General features: G+C 41.2%; 1 protein-coding gene across 5 annotated transcripts in view; it reads right to left on the bottom strand.

Annotated features, from left to right (window-relative positions):
* Osbpl1a (oxysterol binding protein like 1A) overlaps positions 1 to 17,611 on the bottom strand; it is a 187,679-nt gene that overhangs the window by 130,652 nt on the left and 39,416 nt on the right. For 4 of the 5 annotated variants that reach the window (XM_050160702.1, XM_050160701.1, XM_050160699.1 and 1 more), the window contains 7 exons: positions 13,431 to 13,516; positions 11,807 to 11,951; positions 9,056 to 9,117; positions 8,911 to 8,958; positions 7,337 to 7,410; positions 7,168 to 7,231; positions 1,933 to 2,031 (listed from right to left, as the gene is read on the bottom strand). In XM_050160702.1, the coding sequence (XP_050016659.1) occupies positions 1,933 to 2,031; positions 7,168 to 7,231; positions 7,337 to 7,410; positions 8,911 to 8,958; positions 9,056 to 9,117; positions 11,807 to 11,951; positions 13,431 to 13,516 (578 nt within the window). The remainder of the gene's footprint in view (positions 1 to 1,932; positions 2,032 to 7,167; positions 7,232 to 7,336; positions 7,411 to 8,910; positions 8,959 to 9,055; positions 9,118 to 11,806; positions 11,952 to 13,430; positions 13,517 to 17,611) is intronic. The other variant, XM_050160700.1, reaches the window with a different exon arrangement.

Raw genomic sequence — 17,611 nt, 5'->3', positions numbered from 1 at the left:
AGGGAGGGAGGGAGGGAGGGAGGGAGGGAGGGAGGGAGTGAGAGAGAGAGAGAGAGAGAGAGAGAGAGAGAGAGAGAGAGAGAGAGAGAGAGAGAGAGAGAGAGAGAGAGACCTCAAAATCACAAAAACAATTAACTGCCAGGCAGTAGTGGCTCACACCCTTAATCCTACCTTAACCCTATCACTCAGGGGGCAGAGGCAAATGGATCTCTGTAAATTCAAGGCCAGCCTGGACTACAGAGTAAGTCCCAGAACAGCTGGGCTGTTACACAGAAACCCTGTCTCGAAACACACACACATACAAACACATTTTACAAAACTGATTTTACAGAACTAAGAAGAGCTCTCAAAGGATGAAACACAATCGGCCGAGAAACACTTAAGAGAAATGCTCAACATCCTTAGTCGTCATTTGCATTTCAAGTCTACTTTGAGACTCCATCTTACACCTGTCAGAATGGTTACCATCAAAAACAAATGACACCACATGGGTGAGGATATGGGGAAAGGGGAACAGTTACTCACTGCTGGTGTATAAACTGGATTAGACCTACCTCAAGATCCAGCTATATCACTCTTAGATATAGACCCCAAAATCTCTACTATAGAGATACTTGCTCATCCTTGTTTGTTGCCGATCTAGTCATAAAGCCAGAATTTGAAACAGCCTAGACGTGAGAGTGTGAGAGAGAGAGCCAGAGAGAGAGAGAAGTATGTAAAGTTGGGTGCGTAGGGAGGTGAGGAAAATGTGGGAGAAGTGGGCTTAGACTATACTGCAATTAGCCTCCCAACATTTGGATTCGATTTCATATTTTCTGACGTACAAACTGCATATTCTTGGGCAATTTTTTCATGCTATAGTTTTCTTATAGTTTAAGGGCTATGCTTTTAAACAATCATTTAATCTTTTCCCCTAAAAGTCAGTATGAGCCAAAACAAAAAATTAAAAGCAGAAAATATCTACCTGTTTTAGTTGTTAACAACTAAAACTCCTGTACCAAATTTTAAAAACTTCATAGGATTATTCCCAATAAAAAGTATCATCGTCAGGGCTGGGGAGCTAGCACAATAACTCACCAGTACAAAGACCTAAATTCAATATCTAAAATGTATGCAAAAGGCCAGAGAAGCATAAGACAGATGATTCCCAGGGATCCCTGGCTTCTCTGACCTACTGGGCAAGAACTAAATTTCCAGGCCAGTAAGAAATCCTCTTTCCAAAAGGTGGTGGCCAGTTCCTGGGGAACAACACCCCAGTCTTCCTCTGTCTTGCATATGCACTAGCATACATATGATCGTGCAGATGCAAACAAAGTGAGAATACAACAATAAATACATCAAAAGCTCTATTTAAAAAGTGGGGACTGGTGAGATGGCTCCCTGGATACATGTGCTCACAACACAAGTCGGGTGACTGGAGTGTGATTCCTGAAGCCCAGCTGGATGTGGCGGCTCCTATCTGAAACCCCAGCATTCCAGTGGAATACGAAGAGGTACAGAAGAGTCACGCAGAAGCCTGCAGATCAATTAGCCTGGAGTACACAGAGCAGCAGAGAAACGACCTGTTCATCAAGGTAGAAGGTAAGAATCGATTCCCAAAAGATGTCCTGTGACCTCTACTCACACAGCTGTACTCATGCACAAACATACATACAACACACACACACACAAATAAACAAGAAAATCTTAATTATTTTAAGAATTTTAGCTATACTTAGTCCCAAGTCAATGTGTGCCAGCACATGGGTCCTGAGAGGAAATGGACAGCATCAGTTTGGTGGCCAGTGTCTCTACCCACTGAGATCTCACTGGCCTCACATTTCCATTAAATATATTTTTATCAGTATAATCAACAAGATCTTTGATGTTAATACTAAGGAAATATGCTTGAGTTCTGAGAAAGCTAAAGGAGTTGACACATGAGAAGCTTACCTCTCGTGACTGCTGAAGGCTGTTCTTAGGAACCCTAAAGCCATGAACTGAGTCGTCAAAGCATCTGATGGAGAAGAGGCAGCTATCTGTGGGTTTCACCTGGATACAAAGAAGTCAAAAAACATTCACTCACTAAAAACCAAAGTCTCTGAAATTATCCATCACAAAAGTCATCATATTAACACAATGTAAGTACTATGAACACTCTCAAAAGCTGATAAAAATCAAAGAAGCAGATCACCTAGAAGACTCAGCACGGCAACTTATCCGTGCCAATCTGGCCATCACCTTAGTCACTCCAGGAAAGTACCCATGGTTCACTGGGTCTGCTGCATTAGGTTTACTTCCCAGTAAGTATAAATTAGGATGTTCTTGAGCTGTACAACCTCATAACAAAGCTCCAATTTCTTCGTACCATTCTTGAATGATTTTTCTTTCTTTCTAGAAAATGTTTGTGCTGAGTATACAGGAGTAATTGGTAGGTAAGGTTGATGAAGAGGTGGTAAAGGAGGTAAAAAGAACTAGAAATAATTATTTTTATTAAAAAATTAGAAATGGAGGGTATTTAAATATAAAGGAGGGCCTTCTGTCCCAAGGCTCTACTACAGGAATGCCAGTAGAGAATACTATGAAACGGTTCTGTAGACCTCCCCTGCTCACCCCACCCAGAACAAAACTGGAATGGCAACAACCATCCACAGGCAAGAGAAAGGACACTCTTGGAAGCCCCAGTCAGAATCTATGGACCTCATGCCCATCACCCAAGGTGTTTCTCCTGCAGCCCACACAGGGAGATGAGCACTGCATGGGCACAGTGGAGGCAGTCAGCTGTCTTTGAGAACTAAGAAGGCAAAGCCGGACAGCCAAAATCACCCAAGAGAGCAGGGTGATCTCTGAAGAAACAGTCTGGAGACCTAGCTAACCCTCTGTTCACATCACTAACCAACTATGAACACACGCACAGAACAGATTCAAAACAAATCACCAGACTAGATCAATCTGACTGAGACTCTGGTTTACACTTCAGAGTAAACCAAGAAAATGATTCAATAAAGACACATAACAGAATCCACTCTCCAGAACATTAAAATTCATTATACTAAGGATATCGTTGGAAGGGACCTAATCAGAAGACAAATAAGCAAACACACTCAAAATGATTAAGTAAACTTCAAAGGTTGGCAGGCAGGCGGTGGTGCACACCTTTAATCCAAGCTCTTGGGAGGCAGAGGTAGGTGAATCTCTGATAGTTCAAGACCAGCCTGCTCTACAGAGTGAGTTCCAGGGCTACACAGAGAAATCCTGTCTCAACAAACCAAAATAGTCAAAAACTGCTGGAATGGAAAAAAAACTAAAGTATAACCCACCCACAAGAGACAGATGGTTCAAAATAAATGGGTAACAAAAAGGCCAGGCTGGTCATATTAACATCAAACAAAATCAATTTCAAAACAAAATGTCAATTAGGAAAACATCATCAACAAGTCTGCAATCAGAAACAGTTACAGATATAAAACCCCCCACACACAGATGACATCTTAATACTTCAGCCATTGATAAACCAGAGAAAATAAACAATGTGAATATCACATGACACAATTTATAGTTATAATATTTTACTTAAGAGTAGTGAAATAAATATTTTCTCTTTTTAAAGATTCATTTTATTTAATGTGTATTAATTTTATACATGTTTTGATATATATGCACCATATTGGTACAGTATCTGCAGAGGTCAGAAGAGGGTGCCGGATCCCCTGGCATTAAAGTTACAGATGGGTGTGACCCATTACACAGGTGCTAGGAAATAACCAATATTCTCTGCAAAGGCAACAAAAGCTTTGAACAGCAGAGCCGTCTATCTTTACAGTGTGAGTACAAATGCACTACTACTATAGTCCATAAATAGAGCTATTGAACAAAGTCAGTATATCTGATAAAATGGAAATCATACAGTGTATATTCCAAATTAATGCAATTATTGATCCGGAACAAGATACCCAAAAAGCTCGATTATTTGGGGGTTAAACATCACACTTCTAATTTTTAGAATTATTTACTGACTTTAAGCAGAAATCACAACAGAAATTAGAAAATCTCTTCAATGATAATGAAAAGAACTACCAAAGCTAGTGGGGTGAAACCAAAACAGCTACAAATACCAAAATGTAGTTTAAAACTGTTAGTACAGAAGTTCCATCTCACTACTTTAAGTTTCAACTTGAAGAAACTATGGGAGCATGCACAAGGTCCTAGGTTCAATCCCAGTACTCAACAAAATCCCACCAAACTATGAGAAACCAAATTAAATCCAAGAAATTAAAGTTTGATTTTTTTGTTTGTTTTAATTTTATATTTATGCCTCACATGGGGGTGCATGCCTATAACCCAAGCGCTTGGACGGTGGAGACTGAAAGATCAGGAGTTCCAAGTCACCTACCCTCCCTACACGTGAGCCTGAGCTGCATGAAGCAGCCTCCCTTTGGGTAGCACTCACGATGCTGAAAGGTGATCTGAGGCTGCTAGAAGTCGGCAAGCCCTGAGTGCAGAACTACTGAGGGACAGAAAAGACGTTCCCATAGCGACAGTGAAAAAATAATGACTGGGAATTCCATAAAATCTGCATGGATTTTCAACAATCTACAAACAGACAAAACAATCCTGTAAGTAATGAAGAAGTTTGAGGCCCAAAACTTCCTCAGTTTAAAACACACTGCAAAGCCACAGTGAGGAAAACTGTGATGATATGCGGGTACATGAGACAACGCAGTAAGACAGACCTCATGTATCGTCAATGATTTTAAAAAGCATGCTGGGGGCGGGGGAGCACAACTGGACATCCACAGCAGAAGAGTGAAGCTGAACTGTACTGTATAGCATGCCAAAAATCAAGTAGATCAGCTCATAGTGTCAAAAGTTGAACTATGAAATTGATGAAAGGAAATGTAAGGGAAGGAAACTGTATGACGTGTGCCTGAAATGCTAACCCAGATATAGTATTGCTGTAGAAGTGACCAAGGTAAACAGGTAAATGAGACTGTCAAAATCTAAATCCTCTGTACATCAGAGGACATGATCACTCAAATGAAAAGATCTTTCAGAGCGGAAAAAAGACCACATCATTATGTGTACAAATATCCATTCAGAAAGAACACTTAGGACAAAACATCAAAAAGAAACAACTGAACTGAACACCAGGTAAAGGACTTAAGCAGATATTTCTCCAAAAATTGTTCACAGTTGTTCAAAATGCATCTAAATGATGCCAAACAGCACCAGGATGGGGAAAGGCAAATCCTAACTGTAATGAGATACCACAGTACACCCACCACAATGGCCACTAACCAAAACAACAATAGGCAGCTTTGGTGAGATATGAAACCCTCCAGCATTACTGGTAGGAAAATAAAGGGCCAAGCTATTCTGGTAGAGAGGGCTCCTCCAGATACCAAACCTACAACCACCATGTAAGCTAGCAGGTCTGTTTTTAGGAATATATTCTCAAAGTAATTTCTACCCATGTTTATTACATCACTGTCCACTGACAGATGAATAATGAATAAATAAAATGTAGATCCAAACAGCAAGCAGGATGGTGCTTAACAGCGTCTGCAGAGACAGAAAATGGGGAATACGCAATAAGCATAGTCTAGTCATGGGAGAAAAAGTTCTAGAAGTCTGTTTCATAGCAAACTGAGTACAGTTAAAACTACTGAACCATGCACCGACAACAGTTAAAACAGGAATTTATAAGGTATGCTGTTTCTACAACTACAATTTTTTGTTTGTTTTGTTTTCTGAGACAGGACTTCTCTGTGGAACAATTCTAGCTGTCCTGAAACTCACTTTGCAGACTAGGCTGGCCTTGAACTCAAGGAGATACACCTGCCTCTGCCTCCTGAGTGCTGGGATTAAAAATAAAAGAAGGAAATTCTATCAACATGTCACACTATGTTAAGTAAAAAAAAAGCCTATCACAAAAGGACAAACATGATTCCACTTATACATGGTAGCTGGAATGTCAAGTCCTTCGAAACAGAAGTACAGCAATGGACAGCAATAGCTGAGGGTGTAGAAGTCTGTATGCAATAGAGCATCCATGTGGGAACATGAAAAAACTCCTAGAGCCAGGTGCTATTCAAAATAGCAGAACAGTGCAGTATTCATAATGCCACTGAACCACAGAATTTAAAATAGTTAATGTTAAGTTCTATATTATAGAAATTTTACTGTCATTTTTAAAGGTCGGTTAAGGATATCTATATAAAAGATCTCGATCAACCTAAGTGTCTATCCTAAAACACTAGAAACTGAACATAGTTTGATTTATTTATAGTATGAGTATTCAATGAGTCTCTTTAGCTTGTGCTGATATGGTTCACAGATGAAGCTGGAAGCAAACCACTGCATAATAAATTAGAAGTTATAGAACTGGCAGAGGCAAACACAACAGAACCTAATCAACTCCACAGAAGTCAATGACAGAAGTGTTAAAAATGAAAGGGAAGAAACTAACAAGTTTGTTTTGTGAAAAATGAAATAATAAAAAGATCCCAACAGGGTAAACACCTGAGTACAGAGCAGAAGAATCAAGAGTTGGCACAGAAGAGAACCAGCAGGATAGCACCAACAGAAGAGCAAAGGGCAAGGTCAGTAGTGTCCTGAAATTTCACAGGCCCACGGGTGGACCCGACTCAGTCACAGGGTATTCTGAACTCAGCCTGCAGCCTTCCAAAGGGGAGTGCTGCTGATCCCAAGAGCACTGGCATGGGAGAGGCAAGAGATGTGCACCTGAGGGCAGACAAGCTGCTCTGCCCTGTTCCACTACTGGACTGAAGGATGCCTGTGTATCAGTAGACAGAGACAGCTCGGGCTCCTGGAGAGTAAGATAAAACAACTGCACGCGTACAAAGAACTTAAGAGTCCTGACTTCAGCACAGGCTTTCAGTTTTATTGCAGCCTCAGAGACGCTTCCATCGTCCAGATTTTCCCATGAAAAAGACACACGTGTATCGCCAATGTTTACCACTCTGTCTAGATGCTTACAGTGCTTACAGATCTCCTGCTTCCAACGCTACAGTGGAAATAAACAGGATGACTGGCGGGGGGGGGGTGCACGCACACAAACAGAGATTCTTTAACTTTGCTTATTCTTAAGTGTAAAAACACACATATACCCATGAATCTCCAGAGTTCTGCAATGATTATAGTCTGCGCTAAGCAGTCTCCTCTTACCGTGCACACTGCCTGAGTCAGGTGCTTGCATCCTTGGCGGTAAGTATTACGGACTGCGTCAGACCTTCAGAAACAAAAATTAAATTAAGACAAAGAAAAAGAGCTAAATGAAAATTTTTAGTATTTGAAAATTTATACTTTGAAATTTATTAAGCACAAGAATACTTACTGTTTCCTATACCAGGAAAGAACTCCATGTTCTAACACTACCCAGAATAACTTCCAGCCAAAAAATCTTGAACTCTACAGGAAAATGATAAAGATTTTTCATGCTGATGCATCTGGATTCAAATACGTAAGTAACAAAAAGAATTAAGCTCAAACAGACACAGCCTGTCAGCTAGGCAGGAGGACTTGACGATGAGCAGTGACGAAACTAAGCAATGGCGAGAGCCTCTCACTACAGGGTACACTGCAGGGCACAAAAGACGCCACACTGGTAAGGCCACAGTACACATCTCCAGCAGGTCTGTTCAGAGCTATTTACAGAAAACGGCAGTTCTGGGCTTTGAACACAATTCCCTCAAAGTTGTGAATGACTGTCTACAGAAAAGAATTAACCTAAATTCATTTTATATAATTACAAAATACAAAAATTTCATATACAGGGACTGCTTACAGATCTAAACATAATACTAAGTGCTACCAGGGTTGACTCTAAAATAACAACTAAATTCTAAAACACAGAAATGTTTACAACCAAGAAATGTCCTTCCTAGGACAATTCTGGAACTAATTTTCTGTGAAATACTCCATAATCTGATGTTTATAACAAAAAACAATATTGCAATTACAACTTAATGAGAAAAAATATTTTCCTCTGCTACTCTCTACTCAACTTACTTTAAAGTACAGACAACCAGCCTAAATAAAGTGGTGATGCAATAAAAGGAAGCCTCTTGAAACGCAAGAGTATAAACGTGGCTTCCAATATCAGATCCCAGGTCTCGATCATCTACAGAGAGCCTCCTCAACTCATGACTGGGTATGCCAATCATGTCTTAAAATACTATACTAAAAGGGTGTGGCTCAGAGTGGAGAGCAGGCTGTACACCACTGCAGCGTGGTAAAAACATACAGCATGCTACGCAAAGTATCATGGCAACAAAGCACTGTGCAGTCTCGGTTGCTGCCTTCAAGGCTGACTGTGAACTACAGCTCCCCACCACTGACCAGTAGCACAAAAATGTCACAGTACACACCAGGCCAAGCATAGATCAGAATTACAAATCATAGTATACTTGCTATCAATACATATCCTTTTAATGGCACTAAAAAGTCAAAACCTCATAAATCAGAGTGGGGTACTATGAATGTAATTGGCCCCATAATCTCATAGGGAATGGCACTATTAGGAGGTGTGAGCTCGTTGGAGGAAGTGTGTCGCAGTGGGGGCGGGTCTGGAAGCTTCCTATACTTAGGATACCACGCAGCATGACTCTCAGTTGATTTCCTGCTGCCTGCAAGATGTAGCAGTCTCAGCTCCAGCACCACCTCTGCCTGTGCGCCGCCATGCTCCCTGCCATGACGATAACTGACTGAACCTCTGAACTGTAAGTGAGCCCCCACTTAATTAAATGTTCTCTTTATAAGAGTTTCCGTGGTCATGGTGTCTCTTCACAGCAATAGAAACCCTAATTAAGACACAGACCATTGTCAGTCAGGGACATGCTGTATGTCTGAAATCACTGAAAAGACAGTAAGAATCTTTTGAGCTTCCTACTTTAAGCCGGCCAACACTACCTTCCAGAGAGGACCTTCATATCGCCGCAGTGCTCTGTAGGGGACCTGCTGGAAACAACACATCTCATTAAAGACACATCGACAGAACGTAAGCATTCCTTCAATTTCCCCCGAAAACTCACTGAATGAATTGACCAATACGCACCTTATTACCAACAAGAATATGCTTCATTTCAGCACCATAGGCAAGGTCAAGAGGTTTCTGATCTGTGTAAAATTCATAAGGGGAAATATCACTATGTCAACTACACAAAAAAATTCATATAACTCTACCATACAATATTCCTTCATGCTTTCAAAAACTCCTCACCCCCGACAAAACCAAACTCACTTGCAGAAGTCACCCTCTTTGTTCTTTAAGGCCTCCTTTTAGATCAGAAAATTTAATTCTCCTCAGAACACTGTGTACTGGTTCTGTGCCCAGTCAGGTTTTCTGGCCTTAAATTACTATTTTTAGTTTTCTGACTGAATAACAAATTGCCACAAGCTTATCAGTTTAAAACAATGACCAACTGTCTCATAGTTGATTGGTTTAAGCTTTATATTTACTTGTTACCTTCTGGTTAGCTGTTTAATTCTTTTTAAAACACCAAACACCTGGTATGTATTGATCATATTATTATATTTGTTTCTATTTCTTTTCATAAAATTCTGTTATGTGCCAATTGCCATTTTAAGATTGGTGATTTAGCAATGAACAATATAGAGGATGGCAATAAATTTATAATAAAAGAGACATAACAGGCAATACACCATGGTATGCTAATTTAATTAATGACAGATTTGACAGACAATAGCACCACTTCAGGTAGACGGTGAGGGACTGATCCTGGATGACCTCTCTGAGACAGGGATGGTTAGACTGAAAAGGATCTTATAAAGACACAGGTAACAGCTAATGCGGCAGCCCTGAGGGAGGAATAAGACAGAAGACTAGAGAAATGGCAAGTCAGATGTCCACGAACCCACGATAAGTAAACTGTGTTTTCTACACGTTGGATAGATTCTGGAGGGTCTCAAGACTAGGAATATTATGATCTGACTGATATTTAAATTCTTTAATTTAAATGTTTAAAAGGGTAAACTTTAGTTATTTCTTGATTTTCAGAGATTACAATATTAACTGATTGATCTATTATTGTTTACTCAGGTTTTAATAGCTCTACCAACATAGAAATTTGCATGCCATACAATTCTACACACTATACAATTCTAGCATAATAAATCATCTCCAATGGGCTGAGATTGTTTAAGGAGTCCTTCTCTTTTATTAACATCAAATATTTACCAAGGGAACGGTGGGACAGCTCTCTGGAATGGCCCCAAGGTAACCAGGGGTGGGAAGGGATGAGAGGACAAGCATGGGTGTGACTTAAGAACTGCTGACTCAGCTGTGGCTGCTGGCATCCTCTTCATCAGAGAGGAGAAAAACCCTTTTTAAATGTTCACTGAGAAATCAGTCATCAGTTCAGTCTTTCTACACAGCACCTAGAAAGATAACGGTCTGCCAATTTTGTATTTTCATCCTATCTGCAGGGCACTTTTGAGAAACTATCCTTCCTACAGAGGGAGACACAATAATATGATTTCTTTCATAGAATTCTGCCCTGATGCCAAAAATAAATTCTGAGCAGCTGCCAACTAGATGAAATCTCAGAGCCTCATCTCTGGACTCAGTGTCGACAGGGCCAAGCACACAAGAAGAATTCAATAAAGCACACTTAGAACTAATGGAGGAGGCTCCCTACTACATGAACTTATAACCAGCGATTTCACAGGGAATGTGTGCATGCATGCATGTGTGCACATGCATGTGTGAGAGTGTTATCAAAACAAAATAAAACATCTTTGTTCACTGATGGGAAAATTCAATACAAATGTCATGTCTCTTCAAGTTAACTTGCATAGAAGGAAATTTCAGTTTAGTCCCAACAGTGCTTTGGCTAGGACCCTAAAAACCTTCCCACGTCCTATGCATCTGCGCAGCACAGCAGGACCACGGTCAGCACTGAATGGCCAGAAGAAAAGCACAAATGCATAAAAAGCATTCAAAACAAGGCTATTCCATCAGCAGCTTCCAATCTGCATGCTGCTAAAAAGGATGTACAAACCCCAAAGTCAATTATTTGAGGCAATTTTTTGGATATTCACAGGTATCTCCCAAATGGTGAAGAATCTGAATCACCCAGCACTAGCTTTTGCAGTTTGTTCTACAAGGTGAAGTGGAACAAGGTAAAACTTGATTTTCTCCTTTCAGTCCAGGCAGGGCCACGCGTCCCTATCACAGTCTGTCTAGTGCCATGTTTCAGAGTGTTTTGCTTGCGACTTTCTCATATAAAATGGCCCCCAACCATGCTGAAATGCTGGGCTGGGTTCCTAAGTGCAAGACTGCTGTGCCTTAAAGGGGAGACCTGAGTTAGAGATGCTGTGCTCAGGCTGAGGCACTGCTGGCCATGACCTAAGTGTTAATGGATCGGCAACACATGTTACATAAGGTGATCTTACACAGCAACACTCATAAAACAAGGCCTTATACTGATCCCTGGATGAAAATGCCAGGATAATCTAACCCTGGGTTCTCCTAAAACAGCGGTTCAAAATTCTCTAATTCAGTATTGGTGGTAACCTTATGGAACATCAATCAACTGTACCTATCATTTCCCTGATGGAAGGATTACCTTGGTCAATACTGGTCTCATTTGGAGTAGGAAGTGCATTATTAGCTAAATCTTAAAGAAGAAGAAAATGTCACTCTTTTACATTTGTGAATGTTCATGTTTTAAAATGAGACAATTTAATTTATCAAAAGCTTTAACAAAATCATTTTAAATAGTACTGATTTCATTTTATAGAGTCAAAATGACGAAGGTTGACTGACTTTCATCAGCATGCTCACCATTTTTGTTCTTCAGGTTGGGGTCAGCTCCACTTCTCAGGAGCTTTAAGGCACACTGTTTATGGGCCCTATAAGCAGCACAGTGCAGGGGGGTGTTTCCTAACTGATCCACGCAGTTCACATTGGGAGGACTGGGCCTGCTGAGCTAACAAAGAAACACATGTGATTATATACCAAAGAAAGGCTCAAGCAGAGCCTGCAAGACAGCGGATCCCACAGGAGGAGCCCATGGACAGCAGAGCCCACAGGAGGAGCCCACGGGACAGCAGAGCCCACAGGAAGAGCTCATGGGACAGTGGAGCTCACGGGACAACGGAGCCCAGGGGACAGCAGAGCCCACAGGACAGCAGAGCCCACAGGAAGAGCTCATGGGACAGTGGAGCTCACGGGACAATGGAGCCCAGGGGACAGCGGAGCCCACGGGACAGTGGAGCCCACAGGACAGCAGAGCCCATAGGAGGAGCCCACAGGACAGCAGAGCCACAGGACAGCAGAGCCCATGGGACAGCAGAGCCACGGGACAGCAGAGCCCACGGAGCAGCAGAGCTCTCACGCAATTAGACTCTGCCCCTTTGGCCCACTCCTCAGCCTGCCATGCTTGTCCTCAGGAGCCAGGAGATCTGAGGTCTGTATCCTGGCACCATCCATGACAGCAGCGCCAGCCACCTACCCCCACATTAAGATTCACAGTGGTGCTGCATGCCTTTAATCCCAGCACACAGAGGCGGAGGTGGGCATATTTCTGAGTTTGAGGCCAGTATGGTCTACAGATCAAGTTCCAGGACAGCCAGGACTACACAGAGAAACTGTGTCTCGAAAAAAACAAAAACAACAACAAAAAAGGTTTCACTAACATGCTTGCCATCTGTGACAGCAAAACTATAAATCAGGCACCCACCAACAGTCCCCAAGATGAGTCCAATCCAGAGATGCTAGAAGCAGAAATGTCAAGGTTCCCACCTCACTGCGCTAGCAAGCTCTATATAGTCTCCGTTTCACAAAACCCTGAAAATGCTGCAGGCACTATACTTAGAAACCGAAGAAGTGTTTTTGAGGGGACTGAAATAACTTTAAAGCAAATGGCAATGCTTTAGTCTTGAATTCAGAACAAATTTAGAGTCTCCTTATCTAATGAGACCATGCAGGAAGTAAAAATGGGAAAGTAGGTCTCAGAAGAACAGTGAAGCTGTCAGCTTGGTCAGTTTGTCTGAGTACTAATCCAACACTGTCCCTTCCAGGTAAGCTGCTCTTCTTGAAGGACAATGTGCTTTCAGAATTTACTGCTCATCAAAATGAGGAAACTTGAGAGCACCTATATTTTTTTTTCAAATTTAAATGGGCTTAATCTGAAAAAAAATTAATTTTCTTTACCTTAGCTAATTGCTATGAGAAACTGGGTTCTTAAACATCAGGTTTTTTGATTGGAGAAGAGGAAATAAATCAAAAATTCAGAGATCCATCAGCAGGTAAAGCTCCTAAACTATTTCCTGGCTTAGCTGCCAGGCGAGTGTGTGTGTGTCACACTTCTCGTGTGACGATAAGAAGTTTCCTCCCACAGTGACGCGATTATGAATGTAACATTTCAGGAAAACCCCTAATATATAAAAATAATGCTTCTTGTTACCAGAGCTGATACTTCGACTGTTCTCCCTTCTCTTGCTGCTTCTAAAAGCAATTCTTCAAGCTTCCTTTGTTGAGTCTTTTCCACAGCTGCAAGGAAAAAAAGGTCTTACTCTAAAGTTAGTACAATCCTATTGAAAAGTTCTTTACAGAGATAAAGATAAATTCATCATATTATAAAGAGGGGCAGTTAAGAGGCTGCTCTTGCAGAGGACCTGAGCTAGGTGTCTGCTGTGGAATATTTGTACGCTGTGGGGAAGGGGTACTGCTGTGATTGGTGTAATAAAACTTGAACAGCCAATAACAAGCAGGCGGTATAGGTGGGATTTCCAGGGAAAGAAAGGAAGAGGAGGAGGTAATTGAGGAGCAAAGGGTCACCAGTGAGACTGTGAAGAAGCAGAACGTGCAGGAGGAGATGTTGACAGTCACAGGTCATGTGGCAGGACAAAGATTAATAGGAGAGGTTAACAGTCACGAGCCACATGGCAGGACGCAGATGAATAGAAATGGGTTAATTTAAGTTACAAGAACTAGTTAGGAACAAGCCTAAGCTACAGGCTGAGCTCTCATCATTAGAAAGAATTCTTCATGTCTTTATTTGGGAGTGAGATGGCAGCCCAAAGGAAAGTCTGACCACAGGTTCCCAGCACCCAATTAGGCAGCTTACAACCGTCTATAACTTGAGCTCCAGGGGATCTGGACACATGGGACACAGAGGCAAAAGGATCAGGAATTCAACGTTATCCTCTGCTATATAGCCAGTTTAAAGCCAGCTTAGACCATATGAGACCTGGTTTCAAAATAACAACAACCAAGAACCAAGTTCATGCAAATACTTGGCAATCCAGCTTAACATGTATACACAAAGGCCAGAAGAGTCATTCCTCAAGAGTCCTCCTGGCTAAGGAAGGCTTCCTAGTCTTCTCTTCTCCTGGGCAGAGAAGACAACGAGGAGCCAGGTAACTGGGGAAAGGAACGTTTATGAAGAGCTAGTCACTACTGTGTGCTGTTACTCAAAACACATTTAAACAAACACATACACTGCATAGGAATGGCTGGAACTAATAACTAACTACAGTTACACATATCATCTTCAACATCATATTTTTATTCCCAAGCACTATCTATCATCTATCTAGCTATCTATTGTTTTTCAAGACAGGGTTTGAAGACATCTATCTATCATCTGTCTATCAATCATCTATCTGTCTGTCTATCTCTGTTTCTCTCTCTCCACATAGACTCTTGGTGGCTTCTTCTGTGGTTGGAATTTCTCTGTCCACTCTTTCCTCTCCCTCTCCCTCTGAGTACTCTGAGAGCATTCCCTTCAGTCCTGTGCATGACACTATCACACTTAGCATTACCCTTCTGGAAGCAGGATACTCATCTGCACCCTTGATTATCCCAACCATTTATGAGTGTCTGGCATAAAGTGTATCTGCCTAACAGCAATCAGGTGGTGCACAGCCATACTCCTGACTTTAAAAAGGGAAAAAACGAGGGCTGGAGAGATGGCTCAAAGTTAAGAGCAGTGACTGCTCTTCTGGACGTCCTGAGTTCCAGTCCCACAACCACATGATAGCTCACAACCATGTGTAGTGAGATCTGGTGCCCTCTTCTGGAAGGCATGCATGCAGGCAGAACACTGTATACATAACAGAAAAATCTTTTTATAAAATGAAAAAAAAATGGAATAAACTAATATTCATTTCTACAATTTCGAGGTTCACAACTGAGGAAAAACGGGCAAGGATTCAGAAATGTTCCTGGGCATTTCCTGTCCTGTGTTTATTCATGGTACACAAAAAAGACTGCTGACTCAGCCAATGAAAAGCAACTGCTCCTGTTTAGGGCAGAGGCCCCCGAACTGCTCTTTTCATGTGCTGTTTAGATAGACGTTTCAGTTATGGGAACAGTGAGCTGAATGTTAGGAATGTTTTCCTCGCTGAATGCTTGTTTTGACTTTTGACACAAGGTTTCATGCAGCCCAGACTGCCTTGAGTGTGCTAGGGTAGCTAAACCTGGCCTGGAACTCCCAGGAAACCTGGTCTACCTCCTAGCCTCTGAGATCACTGGCCCCTGCCTGCATTTTAAGTCTCTCTTCATTCTAACAATTAGCTAGTTGGTACAGCAGGTTACATGATAACACAATTGCAGTACAGACAGCACCTGGAGAAAGAATTCTCTACTTTGTAGTCACCACAGAAGTGAATGACTGGGACAAATGTTATTAATGAACATTGTATTCATGAGTAGAAGCTTACTGACTGGTCAACAAAATATTTCTGTTACCCCCTTCCAGTCTACTTACTAGTGACAAAGGAAAAAGCTACTTTTTCAGCAAACAACAGTATCAGAGTTAGTCAGTGTCAACTGCCTCAATAGTGGCACAAATTAATACCCGTATTTCCTAATGTAATGCAGTGACATAGAAGACAACCTCTCCTACCTAGTATTCCTGTCCACTGTGCGTGTCCTAGATCTAATCATATGGAAAGAAAAACTCAAACCGAGGGACATTCAATTAAGAAAAAAACAACCCACAACTGTCTTTTCAACAAGTTCCCTCCCTAATATACATACAGACTAGACTTACCATGTAGCCCTAGCTGACCTGGAACTCAGTATTGACAAGGCAGGCCTCAAAGCTGAGGCAATTCTCCCTTCCTCAGTCGAAGCTGCCATTCTCCTCAACAAGATCAATATTATATAAAACAAAAGCTGGTATACTGTCTCAGATAAAAGGGACTGGAGAGACACGACAAATACAACATGGAATTATGGATTAGATCCAGACTGGAGAGATGTCATATGGATGACTGATAAAATTTGTATATGAAATGTGTATTATATTATAAAAGACCGAGTATTCCTTATGCATAATTCTTGGGATTAAAAAAGTGTTTAAACTTTCAAAGTTTAAAATTTCATAGTTTTTTTTAAACATTTTGGAATATGTGCAAACTTCCCTGGAAAAGTGTTCCATATTCAAAATTAGAAAAGCTCAAAGGCCTTAACTTTTTAAGCATTATGGCATTCAGAAGTCTGTGAACTTGCAGCCATTCCAGTTACAGATTGGAGATGTGCTGCCTGTATATTAGATTTATTTATGTCCTTTTATATACATGATTGTTTTGCCAATATGTATGTGTGTTTGTGTGTGTGTGTGTATTATGTACATGGCTATACCATGTGGATGCTGGGAAATAAACCTGGGTCTTCTATAAGAAAAACAAATGTTCTTGGCTGCTGAGCAATCCATCTTTCCAACCCCTTGATTTACCTATTAGTACTAAATTTTCTGATGTTGGTCATTACAGAGTCAGTCTTATATACTCATGGGTTCTAACCAACCACAGACTGAAAATGAAAGAAAATCCCAAGAATCTGTTCTGAACATTGTATCTCTTGCTACTATTCCCTGGGCAACACAACACAACTGTTTGCACAGCATAAGCTATGTGAGAAATCACAAGTGCTCTAGAGACGACTGAACTGATTTTCAACAAGGCCATCAACACGGTTCAGTGAAGACAGAGGCATTTCCTCACAAAGGTGCTGGGGACTACAACTGGTACTTTACAGAGGAAGAGATGCCCCTTCCCACACTCCCACAGTATAGGCAACTTTAACTGAAAATGGAGCACAGGCTTAGAAAAGCCAAAACTCTTAAAGGGAACATCATTGTGACATTAGGCTAAGAACACCAAAAACACAACAAAGGAGAAAAACAGATCAATGGTTCCTCATCAATCAACCAACAACAGGTCCACAAACTAAACTTTTGAAAGTAAAAAGGCGGGGGCTGGAGAGATGGCTCAGCGGTTAAGAGTGTTGCCTGCTCTTCCAAAGGTCCTGAGTTCAATTCCCAGCAACCACATGGTGGCTCACAACCATCTGTAATGAGGTCTGGTGCCCTCTTCTGGCCTTCAGGCATACACGCAGAAAGAATATTGTATACATAATAAATAAATAAGTTAATAAAAATATAAAAAAAAGTAAAAAGGCAACCTCCATGGGAGGAAAGTTTTAAAAATCATATTTCTGAAGATGGACTTGATAAACAGTTCATAATAACATAGTTTATGCATAGTTTAAAGGCATATGTGAGGCTACCAGTGAATTCTACACCCACATTCTCTCTCTCTCTCTCTCTCTCTCTCTCTCTCTCTCTCTCTCTCTCTC

This window comes from Alexandromys fortis, unplaced genomic scaffold (assembly GCF_014885135.2).
Source record: "Alexandromys fortis isolate MF-2015 unplaced genomic scaffold, M_Fortis_MF-2015_v1.1 scaffold_104, whole genome shotgun sequence".
In the NCBI taxonomy this organism is placed as follows: Eukaryota; Metazoa; Chordata; class Mammalia; order Rodentia; family Cricetidae; genus Alexandromys; species Alexandromys fortis.
Note: the sequence above shows the minus strand (reverse complement) of the source record. Positions and strands in the feature narration are given on the sequence as shown.